Source organism: Oncorhynchus nerka, linkage group LG9b, assembly GCF_034236695.1.
Source record: "Oncorhynchus nerka isolate Pitt River linkage group LG9b, Oner_Uvic_2.0, whole genome shotgun sequence".
NCBI classification, from domain to species: domain Eukaryota; kingdom Metazoa; phylum Chordata; class Actinopteri; order Salmoniformes; family Salmonidae; genus Oncorhynchus; species Oncorhynchus nerka.
Genome location: NC_088424.1, coordinates 49,989,672 through 50,002,933, shown reverse-complemented (window position 1 = coordinate 50,002,933; position 13,262 = coordinate 49,989,672). Strand labels below are relative to the sequence as shown.

At 42.8% G+C, this 13,262-nt stretch overlaps 1 protein-coding gene across 1 annotated transcript in view; it reads left to right on the top strand.

The window, feature by feature from the left end:
* LOC115115063 (piezo-type mechanosensitive ion channel component 2-like) overlaps positions 1 to 13,262 on the top strand; it is a 321,930-nt gene that overhangs the window by 250,859 nt on the left and 57,809 nt on the right. The window contains exon 41 of the mRNA XM_065013810.1: positions 670 to 846. Within this exon, the coding sequence (XP_064869882.1) occupies positions 670 to 846 (177 nt within the window). The remainder of the gene's footprint in view (positions 1 to 669; positions 847 to 13,262) is intronic.

Below are 13,262 nucleotides of genomic sequence, written 5' to 3'. Positions count from 1 at the left end.
AGATGTTTTTGGAAGATGGGCAGGGACTCTGCTGTCCTAGCTTCAGGGGGAAGCTGGACCTACTATTGGGGTTCCAGGACAGAGAAGAGCTTGGACTGGGCTGAGCGGGAGCTGACCCCCCGTTGGGGTTACAGGACAGAGAAGAGCTTGGACTGGGCTGAGTGGGAGCTGACCTCCCGTTGGGGTGGGAGGACAGAGAAGAGCTTGGACTGGGCTGAGCGGGAGCTGACCTCCCGTTGGGGTGGGAGGGCCAAAAGACCTGAGGCGGTAGAACGGAGTGCTCGGGTTGGGGTGTCGGTTTTGAGCATAAAATCAAAGTGTATTGGTCAGATGTACACAGTACAGGGAAATGCTTACTTGCTGACTCTCCTCAACAATGCAGTACAATAAAAATATCAATCAAGAATCAAATGCCAAATACAAAAGTCTACAAATAACAAGTAGTAATAAAAAGCAGAAGAAAAGACTGTGAAGAGTCCTATTATTTCATTCTATATCTAATTCTAGGGCTTGATCAGTATCTTCAGCATGAGCGATGAGAAATCACATCACCACTATTACCATTTGCAAACTTCCACATCTTTAGCTGTGTCATGTGGAAGCCATGTTGTAACCATTGTGTCATTCCACTCATTTATTCCTCATCTCTCCATCCCTTTATCGCATCAGTGCCTACACTGAGGCCACCATGCTGTTCTCCCGCCAAGACACGCTGGACGAGCTGGACGGAATGCCGTCAGACGTTCCCATTCCCAAAACCAGTGAACGTGCCCGGCCAAAACTCCGTAAGATTTACGGCCTGGACGCCTCCAAATCAACTGACAGCAGCAGCAGCCAAGTGTCCAGGTGCCTGGTCCAAGCTGAAATCTTCCTTTTTCTCCTTCACCTCCTCTTCCATCCTCTTTGTCACTCTCTTCTTCCACCTCCTCATCCCCTCCACTCCTTTCTCATCCTCCTCTTCCTCTTCCTTCTGTCGTGACGTTAGTATTATTCATGTGACAAATGCTATTCATCGAATAATTAACTATGTTTATAATTACGTGATCAAATTAATCAGGTGACCATTAACTCAGTATTCTGGGGCACCACGGGAAAAGTTTGTTTAACCTCTCTAGGGTACGTGGGACGCTAGCGTCCCATCTGGCCAACATGCAGTGAGGTTGCAGAGCGCCAAATTCAATTACAGAAATGCTCATTATAAAAATTCAGAAAACAAAACATATTTTACATAGGTTTAAAAATGAACTTCTTGTTAAACCAACCACAGTGTCATATTTATGAAATGCTTTTCGGCGAAAGCATACCTAGCCCAGAACATACCTAGCCCAGAACATACCTAGCCCAGAACATACCTAGCCCAGAACATACCTAGCCCAGAACATAGCCCAGTTGACAAATTATTACAAACAGTAACCAGCCAAGCAGAAGCGTTACAAAACTCAGAAATAGAGATAAAATTAATCGCTTACCTTTGATGATCTTCATATGGTGGCAATCAGAAGACATTCATTTACTCAATAAATGTTCCTTTTGTTCGATGAAGTCTCTTTATACCCAAAAACCTCGTTAGCGCGTTTTCTTCAGTAATCCACAGGCTCAAATGCAGTCAAAACAATCAGACAAAAAGTTCATAGAAACATGTCAAATGATGTTTATATTCAATCCTCAGGTTGTTTTTTAACCTAAATGATCTATAATATTTCAACCGGACAATAACGTTGTCAATATAAAAGGTAAACAAGAAATGCACTTGCGCATGAAAAAGCTCTGCGACGCGGTAGGGTCCATTCGTTCAGACTGGTCTTACTCCCTCATTTATAGGAATACAGGCCTGAAACAATTTCTAAAGACTGTTGACATCTAGTGGAAGGCATAGGAACTGCAAATTGAGTCCTAAGTCAATGGATACTGTAATGGCATTGAATAGAAAACTACAAAACCAACAAAAAAAACTACTTCCTGGATGGATTTTTCTCAGGTTTTCGCCTGCTAAATCAGTTCTGTTATACTCACAGACACTATTTTAACAGTGTTGGAAACTTTAGAGTGTTTTCTATCCACATCGACCAGTTATATGCATATCATGTCTTCTGGGCCCGAGTAGCAGGCCGTTTAATTTGGGCATGCTTTTCATCCAAAATTCTGAATGCTGCCCCCTAGAGAAGTTAATGAGTTACCGTTTCCCAAATGAACTTAAAGAATATCAGAATATCGATTTCCTAGCAGTCACTAATGAATTAATTTCCGAATCAGTCTCATTCTGAACGTCGCATAATTCGTAAATCTGCACAAATCCGGGTCTCACTAAATCATTCCTCATCACACCAATTGAGTTGATTATTTATTTACTAACAAGCTAAGTGATAATATAAGATAAACAAACACACAGTCTGGGCTATTGATTAGAACTTAGTACAACAAACCGGTCACTAGTGGACCAACATGATATGACACGTGTTGCACAAGATGGGGATTTAGAAAGAGAGAGAGAGAGAGAGTGCATGAGAGAAAAGCACACTTGGATACATTTGTAAACTATGCTTAGTTTTAGCCCTAACACCCCGAACTGCCTTATGGGTCAGAATTATAATGAATGTATATACTTGTTGAAAGTCTCTCTTTTTCTTCATGGACCGAGTTCCGCTTAGGAGGTTTAGCCGACGACCTTCTACTCCGATGGCGGCTTCTCCTCCGTTACCGGGTGTATGTCTCTGATTGTCCACATGATGTCACACTTTCCTTTCTCTTGGTTGTCTGTTCCTTGAACTCGTTCTTTTCTCAGAAGCTTAAACAGCCATGTTGACGCTCCCAGCTTGGTTAGGAGGGCTGTGTAGACAACCAATGATTTGAAGAGAATAGCTGTCTGGTTCTCCTGGAATTCACCTTCTTAGATACAGTCAATCAATCAATCAGATCTATTTATAAAGCCCTTCTTACATCAGCTGATGTCACAAAGTGCTGTACAGAAACCCAGCCTAAACAGCAAGCAATGCAGGTGTAGAAGCACAGTGGCTAGGAAAAATTCCCTAGAAAGGCCAGAACCTAGGAAGAAACCTAGAGAGGAACCAGGCTCTGAGGGGTGGCCAGTCCTCTTCTGAGATTATAACAGTACATGGTCAAGATGTTCAAAAATTCATAGATGACCAGCAGTGTCAAATAAGAATCATTACAGTGGTTGTAGAGGGTGCAACAGGTCAGCAACTCAGGAGTGAATGACAGTTGGCTTTTCATACTCGATCATTCAGAGTTAGAGACAGCAGGTGCGGTAGAGAGAGAGAGTTGAAAACAGCAGTTCCGTTACAAGGTGGCACGTCCGGTGAACAGGTCAGGGTTCCATAGCCGCAGGCAGAACAGTTGAAACTGGAGCAGCAACACGAACAGGTGGACTTGGGACAGCAAGGTGTCATTAGGCCAGTGAGTCTGAGGCATGGTCCTAGGGCTCAGGTCCTCCGAGAGAGAAAGAGAGCGAAAGAGATGGAGAGAGTTAGAGGGAGCATACTTAAATTCACACAGGACACTGGATAAGACAGGAAAAATACTTCAGATTTAACAGACTGACCCTAGCCCCCCGACACAAACTATTGCAGCACAAATACTGGAGGCTGAGACAGGAGAGGTCTGGAGACACTGTGGCCCCATCCGATGATACCCCCGGACAGGGCCAACCGGGCAGGATATAACCCCACCCACTTTGCCAAAGCACAGCTCCCACAGCACTAGAGGGATATCTTCAACCATCAACTTACCATCCTGAGACAAGGCCGAGTATAGCCCACAAAGATCTCCACCACGGCACAACCCAAGAGGGGGCGCCAACCCGGACACGAAGACCACATCAGTGATTCAACCCACTCAAGTGATGCACCCCTTCTAGGGAAGGCATGGAGGAGCACCAGTGAGCCAGTGACTCAGCCCCTGTAAAAGGGTTAGAGGCAGAGAATCCCAGTGGAGAGAGGGGAACCAGCCAGGCAGAGACAGCAAGGGCGATTTGTCGCTCCAGTGCCTTTCCGTTCACCTTCACACCCCTGGGCCAGACTACACTCAATCATAGGACCTACTGAAGAGATGAGTCTTCAATAAAGACTTAAAGGTCGAGACCGAGTCTGCGTCTCTCACATGGATAGGCAGACCATTTCCTAAAAATGGAGCTCTATAGGAGAAAGTCCTGTCCTTTATCCGGGTCGTCGGAAAGTAGAACATTGCAGTCGTCTAATCTAGAAATGACAAAAGCGTGGATACATTTCTTTCTTTTTCTCTGTTTTGTCCGAGTTTAAAAGTAAAAATGTGCCGCCATCCACTTCCTTATGTCTGCAACACAGGCTTCCAGGGAGGGCAATTTTGGTGCTTCACCATGTTTCATCGAAATGCATAGCAGTGAAAGTTAACATTATGTTTGGTATCAAAAGCGGCACTGATGTTTATTATGTTCAACAAAGGAGGGCCAAGCACAGGAAGCAGCTCTTTCAGTAGTTTAGTTGTACTACTAGGGTCCAGTATGCAGCTTGAAGGTTTAGAGGCCATGACTATTTTCATCAATGTGTCACTTCACTGTCACTTCACTGCTGAAGTGAAAGTCATCCTCTCTTGGGGAATGCTGCTTTTAAGTTAGCTTGCGACAGTATCAAAGATACATTTTGGATTGTTCTTATTCTCCTCAATTAAGTTGGAAAAATAGGATGATGGAGCAGCAGTGAGGGCTCTTCGATACTGCACGGTACGGTCTTTCCAAGCCAGTCGGAAGACTTCCAGTTTGGTGTGGCGCCATTTCCGTTCCAATTGTCTGGAAGCTTGCTTCAGAGCTCGGGTATTTTCTGTATACCAGGGAGCTAGTTTCTAATGACAAATGTTTTTAGTTTTTAGGGGTGGGACTGCATCAGGGGAATTGTGCAAGGTTAAATTGAGTTCCTCAGGTGGTTCACAGATTTTTGTCCTCTGACGTCCTTGGGTAGGCAGAGGGAGTCTGGAAGGGCATTAAGGAATCTTTGTGATGTCTGAGAGTTTATAGCACGACTATTGATGCTCCTTGGTTGGGGTCTGAGCAGATTATTTGTTGCAAACGTAATAAAATGGTGGTCCGATAGTCCAGGATTATGAGGAAAAACATTAAGATCCACAACATTTATTCCATGGGACAAAACTAGGTCCAGAGTATGACTGTGACAGTGAGTAGGTCCAGAGACATGTTGGACAAAACCCACTGAGTCGATGATGGCTCCGAAAGCCTTTTGGAGTGGGTCTGTGGACTTTTCCATGTGAATATTAAAGTCACCAAAAATTACAATATTATCTGCCATGACTACAAGGTCTGATAGGAATTCAGTGAACTCAATGAGGAACGCTGTATATGGCCCAGGAGGCCTGTAAACAGTAGCTATAAAAAGTGATCGTAATGTTCTGCAGGCTATACAGTAACTGTACAAAAACAAGATCACCGACCGTAATGTTCTGCAGGCTATACAGTAACTGTACAAAAACAAGATCACCGACCGTAATGTTCTGCAGGCTATACAGTAACTGTACAAAAACAAGATCACCGACCGTAATGTTCTGCAGGCTATACAGTAACTGTACAAAAACAAGATCACCGACCGTAATGTTCTGCAGGCTATACAGTAACTGTACAAAAACAAGATCCCACAAACTAAAGGTGGAAAACAGGCTGCCTAAGTATGATCCCCAATCAGAGACAACGATAGACACCTGCCTCTGATTGGGAACCACACCCGGCCAACAAAGAAATAGAACACATAGATTTGCCTACCCAAGTCACACCCTGACCTAACCAAATAGAGAATAAAAAAGGTCAGGGCATGACAACACAACGCACAGTATGTAAACATCATGTACATATTAGGAAAACTCTTCAAGTTACAATGTTTTCGTTAGAACGTCGTCATTTAACTTTTAATAACATAACAAAAAAGTACATTCATTTTCATATTCCATCTCTCATTGTTTCCCACCATTTTTTCTGATGTCATATATTGTCCCAAAGTCCATTTATTTGATGTTCTGTAGTTTTGGGCTGTGAACTCTTCCTAAGGCGAGCAGACATTCCAGTCTCGCATATTAGAGAACAGAATGGAGTTGGGCTGCTGCCTTCTAAGTTACGATGGGCGTGAGGTCATAAACTCCCCCCCCCCCCCCTATACCTCTCCCCTCTGCTAGAGTGAGAGATATCTCTGTAGAACTGTGATCCACGGTAACCTGATCCTCACAGGTCAGCCATAATACCTCCCCCCCCCCTATACCTCTCCCCTCTGCTAGAGTGAGAGATATCTCTGTAGAACTGTGATCCACGGTAACCTGATCCTCACAGGTCAGCCATAACACCTCCCCCCCCCTATACCTCTCCCCTCTGCTAGAGTGAGAGATATCTCTGTAGAACTGTGATCCACGGTAACCTGATCCTCACAGGTCAGCCATAACACCTCCCTCACACACCTATACCTCTCCCCTCTGCTAGAGTGAGAGATATCTCTGTAGAACTGTGATCCACGGTAACCTGATCCTCACAGGTCAGCCATAACACCTCCCTCACACACCCATTGTCTGTCAATGAGTTGCTTGTTAGGGGTTCACGTTGAAACTGTGAAACATATTGTTATTCTTAGATTACATTTTTTTCCCTTGACATGGTCAAATAACTCAAGCATAGATTAGTAACTTTTTTTTCAAATTTGGCACACAGAAACTAGAGGCCATGAGTAACAAGCCATGAGCACAAGCATTTCGCTACACTCGCATTAACATCTGCTAACCATGTGTATGTGACAAATAAAATTTGATTTGATTTGATTTGAACTTGGTCTAAAAGCATAACACCGATTGACCTTTAGGTGGCGCAGTTATAAACAGACTCCTCACTTAAACCTTCATATCCGCCACCCCATTTTACCCACAGACTTGAAATGTTGTATATAGGTGTCTTTCCACATTCTGAACAAATTTGCCTCAAGGACCCATAAATCCATCAGGATTGATTTTCCTTCATCTTGGAAATTTTGGAATTCTTTTGAAAAACATCTTCTCATGAAACATGACCAAATTTGAGAAAACCTAAGGGATTGGTTAATAACCTCTTGCTTCTACCCGGGACGCTTGCGTCCCATCTAGAGCTCTGGAAATGCAAATGCGCTACGCTAAATGCTAATAGTATTAGTTAAAACTCAAACGTTCATTAAAATACACATGCAGGGTATTGAATTAAAGCTACACTCGTTGTGAATCCAGGCAACAAGTCAGATTTTTAAAATGCTTTTCGACGAAAGCATGAGAAGCTATTATCTGATAGCATGTAACACCACAAAAGACCCGCAGGGGACGTAAACAAAATAATTAGCATATTCGGCGCTACACAAACCGCACAATAAAATAGAAAACATTCATTACCTTTGACCATCTTCTTTGTTGGCACTCCTAGATGTCCCATAATCACTATTGGGTCTTTTTTTCGATTAAATCGGTCCATATATAGCCTAGATATCGTTATATGTAGACTGTGTGATCAACGAAAAAAAACAGCGTTTCATAACGTAACGTCATTTTTTTAAATTCAAAAAGTCGACGATAAACTTTCACAAAACACTTCGAAATACTTTTGTAATGCAACTTTAGGTATTAGTAAACTTTAATAAGCGATCAAATTAATCACAAGACGAAGTATATTCTATAGCTGTCCGTCTGGAAAAATGTCCGGCTAGAAACTCAACCAAAATATCCGGTCCTAGACCTGAAGAACTGCGCTGCCTTGAATCTGTTTGACCAAGAAACAAATCGTAGGCAAATGACAAGACTCTAGACACCGTGTGGAAGCTGTAGGTACTGCAGCCTCAGCCCCATTAATTGTGGTTCACCTTTATCAATGGGTTCAAGTCGCGCAGCAATATATTTTTCCATTTTCAGTGATCAGGTTTTCCTGCGCTTTCCGATGAAACGCACGTTATGTTATAGCCACAGCCGTGATTTAACCAGTTTTATAAATGTCTGAGTGTTTTCTATCCACACATACTAATCATATGCATATACAATATTCCTGGCATGAGTAGCAGGGCGCTGAAATGTTGCGCGATTTTTAACAGAATGTTCGAAAAATTAGGGGGTAGAAGGGAGAGGTCTAAAATATTGGATAAATCAGATATTACCTGTCCCATTTAATTCCTTTCTAAATCCACTTCATAATGGCCTATCAACGTGAAATTGTTTAGAGTCATTACCATGATGAACCATGTTAAGTTTGGCAGTGGTATCTTAAAACATAATGAAACTATTAACAATTCACATGTATTAATGTTCACATTTGCTAACTCTTAAAATAATCATAATAAATCTTCTTCTCCTGGACATTCACTCCAAATCGTGTCTTTAAGACTCATCACCATAGTCCCTAAAGAGTTTGAGAAAATAACATTGATGCATTCAAAGATGGCCACACTATTCCAGTAGATGCATATTAGCACGTATGCTAATATGCTAAAATATGCAAAAAAAATAATTTTTTCTTCTTCTCATGAACCATAGGACCAAATGACACCAAATTCGGAATGTAGGACCGTGTCTTATTTTAAAATCAGATTTTACGTGTGAATATACTCCACAGTGGCCTATTTGGTATTTTGTTAAAATCCCCATTACTCGTCCTGAAGTGCACACAAAACATGAAACATGACATAATACAGAACATTAATAGACAAGAACAGCTCAAGGACAGAACTAGTTCAATAAAAAAAAGGCACACGTAGCCTACATATCAATATATACACACAAACTATCTAGGTCACGTTTGCTGTTCATTTGAGCAATATCAGATGGAAGGGAGTTCCATGCAATAATAGCTCTGTATAATACTGTACTCTTTCTTGAATTTGTTCTGGATTTGCGGACAGTGAAAAGACCCCTGGTGGCATGTCTGGTGGGGTAAGTGTGTGTGTCATAACTGTGTGTAAGTTGACTATGCAAACAGTTTGCAATTTCCAAAACATTAATGTTTCTTATAAAAAAGAATAAGTGATGCAGTCAGTCTCTCCTCAACTCTTAACCAACAGAGACTGGCATGCATAGTATTTATATCAGCCCTCTGATTACAATGAAGACAAGACGTGCCGCGCTGTTCTGGGCCATCTGCAGATGAACTAGGTCTTTCCTTGCACCACTCGACCACACGACTGGACAATAATCAAGATAATATAAAACTAGAGCCTGCACCACTCGACCACCCGACTGGACAATAATGGTCAATAATCAACTGGACAATAACATAAAACTAGAGCCTGCACCACTCGACCACACGACTGGACAATAATTAAGATAACATAAAACTAGAGCCTGCACCACTCGACCACACGACTGGACAATAATCAAGATAACAAAACTAGAGCCTGCACCACTCGACCACACGACTGGACAATAATCAAGATAACATAAAACTAGAGCCTGCAGCACCCGACCACCCGACTGGACAATAATCAAGATAACATAAAACTAGAGCCTGCACCACTCGACCACACGACCACCCGACTGGACAATAATCAAGATAATATCAAACTAGAGCCTGCACCACTCGACCACCCGACTGGACAATAATCAAGATAATATAAAACTAGAGCCTGCAGCACTCGACCACCCGACTGGACAATAATCAAGATAATATAAAACTAGAGCCTGCAGCACTCGACCACACGACCACACGACTGGACAATAATCAAGCAAACATCAAACTAGAGCCTGCACCACTCGACCACACAACTGGACAATAATCAAGATAACATCAAACTAGAGCCTGCACCACTCGACCACACAACTGGACAATTAATCAAGATAACATCAAACTAGAGCCTGCAGCATTTTGCTTGAGGAATGTGTTGTCAAAATAAACAGAGCATCTCTTTACCTCGGACATACCTCACCCCATCTTTACAACCGTTGAATCTGACCATTTACAACCATGTGTTGACCATGACAGTTTACAATTTCAGGTAACACCAAGTAATTCATCTCCTCAATTTGTTCAGCAGCCACACCATTCATTACCAGATTGAGGTGAGGGCTAGAATTTAAGGAAGGATTTGTACAAAACACAATGCTCTATAAACTCCTTATCGCTATCATGGACGTCCTAAGAGGAATATGGTATTGGTATCTGAAAAGAACAAGGAAACTATTAACAACAAATTCTTTTGAATTCGTAATGCTCAAAGTCATCTGCAAATATCTTCTCCTCATTAACCACATATCAGATTCACTCCATATTTTGTATTTAGGCTCATGTTTGTTTTTGGGGGGGGTTATTACATTCAAATAAGGCTGCACTGTACCTATAGATGCATGTTAGCACATATGCTAATGCTAGAAAATAATTTTACAATCTTCTTCTCATGAAGGATTGACTCCAGTTTTGGTATATAGACTCCACTCGGAGTGTGGTGTCAGCAAAACAAACTCTCTCTCAACGTCAATAAAACAAAGGAAATTATCGTGGATTTCAAGAAACAGCAGAGGGAGCACCCTCCTATCCACATCGACGGGACAGCAGTGGAGGAGGTAGAAAGTTTTAAGTTCCTTGGCATACACATCACGGACAAACTGAAATGGTCCACCCACACAAACAGTGTGGTGAAGAAGGCGCAGCAGCGTCTCTTCAACCTCGGGAGGCTGAACAAATGTGGCTTCTCACCTAAAACCCTCACAAACTAACAAAATGCACATTTGAGAACATCGCCACTGGTACAGCAACTACAACACCTACGACCGCAAGGCTCCCCAGCGGGTGGTGCGGTCTGCACAACGCATCACTGGAGGCAAACAACCTGCCCTCCAGGACACCTACAGCACCCGATGTCACAGGAAGGCCAAAAAGATCATAGAGGGCGGCAGGGTAGCCTAGTGGTTAGAGTGTTGGAATAGTAACCGAAAGGTTGCAAGTTCAAATCCCCGAGCTGACAAGGTACAAATCTGTCGTTCTGCCCCTGAACAGGCAGTTAACCCACTGTTCCTAGGCCGTCATTGAAAATAAGAATTTGTTCTTAACTGACTTGCCTAGTAAAATAAAAAACCACCCGAGCCACTGCCTGTTCACCCAGCTATCATCCAGAAGGCGAGGTCAGTACAGGTGCATCAAAGCTGGGACAGAGAGACTGAAAAACAGATTCTATCTCAAAGCCATCAGACTGTTAAACAGCCACAGAGAGGCTGCTGCCTACGTACAGACTTGAAATCATTGGCCACTTTAATAATGTCACTTTAATAATGTTTACATATCTTGCGTTACTCATCTCATATGTATATACTGTATTTTATACCAATTGCGTCTTGCCTCTGTCATTGCTCATCCATATATTTATATGTATATATTCTTAATCCATTCCTTACTCAGATTTGTGTGTATTAGGGAGTTGTTGTGGAATTGGTAGATTACATGTTAGATATTGCTGCACTGTCGGAACTAGAAGCACAAGCATTTCGGCTACACTCGCATTAACATCTGCGAACCATGTGTATGTAACCAATCAAATTTGATTTGATCATTTGGCTTCTAAATGAATTTTAGAATGATTAGTTGCTGCATTCAAAGTCTGCCACACTAACCAACCTACAGCACTAGCACAACCTACTAGCACTAGCACAACCTACTAGCACTAGCACAACCTACAGCACTAGCACAACCTACTAGCACTAGCACAACCTACTAGCACTAGCACAACCTACTAGCACTAGCACAACCTACAGCACTAGCACAACCTACTAGCACTAGCACAACCTACTAGCACTAGCACAACCTACAGCACTAGCACAACCTACTAGCACTAGCACAACCTACAGCACTAGCACAACCTACTAGCACTAGCACAACCTACTAGCACTAGCACAACCTACTAGCACTAGCACAACCACTGGCACTAGCACAACCTACAGCACTAGCACAACCTACTAGCACTAGCACAACCTACAGCACTAGCACAACCTACTAGCACTAGCACAACCTACTAGCACTAGCACAACCTACTAGCACTAGCACAACCTACTAGCACTAGCACAACCTACAGCACTAGCACAACCTACTAGCACTAGCACAACCTACTAGCACTAGCACAACCTACTAGCACTAGACTAAACTTCACTTGCGTCATCCTTGTGGTATTGAGGGATAAACATGGTAATGGTTTCACTAATTGCACGTAAAGGAAGATAGCAAGCACTCCATCCTGTAGGAACTTTCTTATCCAACTGTTTTCTGTGTCCTTTTTTTGTCATCTTGTGAACCCCGTTCATTGCTCCTCGTGTTGATAATGGGATATGATAGAGGGTGAGTCGGTCAAGGATCGATGCAGACAAGGTGGTAGATTGTACGACAAGCGACAGGTTTATTCAGAGTGAAGATATCTGGTACAGCGTATATACGGGCCCCTCTGTTAGCTCATCAGAGACTAGCAGAAAGGAACCTTGCTAACAGTGAGTACAAGCTTCATATACACAACAGAAAGTAGGTTGATTTCTAGGAGATCGGATCTTCGGATTGGATCAGGCTGGGGTGTAGTCATCCGGCATTGGCTCTGTTGTCTGTCCGTCATCGTAGAATCCTGCCATGCCTGTTCTTGGTCGTCACACCATGTTCAGCAGAAAAGGAGATCTGGTGTGTGCGCTATCTTCAGTCACACAATGTTCGGCTGGGAGGGAGATTATGTGTGTGTGCTAGTTTGTCTCTAAGTCTAGGCTTTCTGCCAATCTGTGGGTGTCTTATCTGGGTGTCCTCGGCAGCTATGTGTGTACTGTATGTGCGTCGTCCCTGTCTTCTGGGGTCAGTGTGTAATGTGTGTGCGTCCCTATCTTCAGGGGAGTTGTGGCCGAACTGCCGGCTAGCACCTGTGGCTAGGAGTATCCTGTTGTGACAGTGTTCTGGATGATTTGAGTGAGTGTGTGTGTGAGAAATATCCTGTATGGGGCCCAACCTGTTTTACTTATGAAAATACGTTGTCTCAGCTATAGTAGTGTAATGTCACCTACATAGGAATTAATAGTAATGTAATGTCACCTACATAGGAATTAGCAGTCCTCTACACTCGCAGCTATATTTATCACTTCATCATCACATGTGGTTTGTCAGTCATCCTTGGAAATGTTGTTTCTGTTTCCTCAAAACACATAAAGCACTCAAACTACAGTAAATATTTTTCTCTACCTCTAAAACTACACAATGGTACATTGGGCTGTTGAGTGAGTGTCACCTGAATACTGTCCACTTTGTGTACTGAGCATTGAGAGGGTCC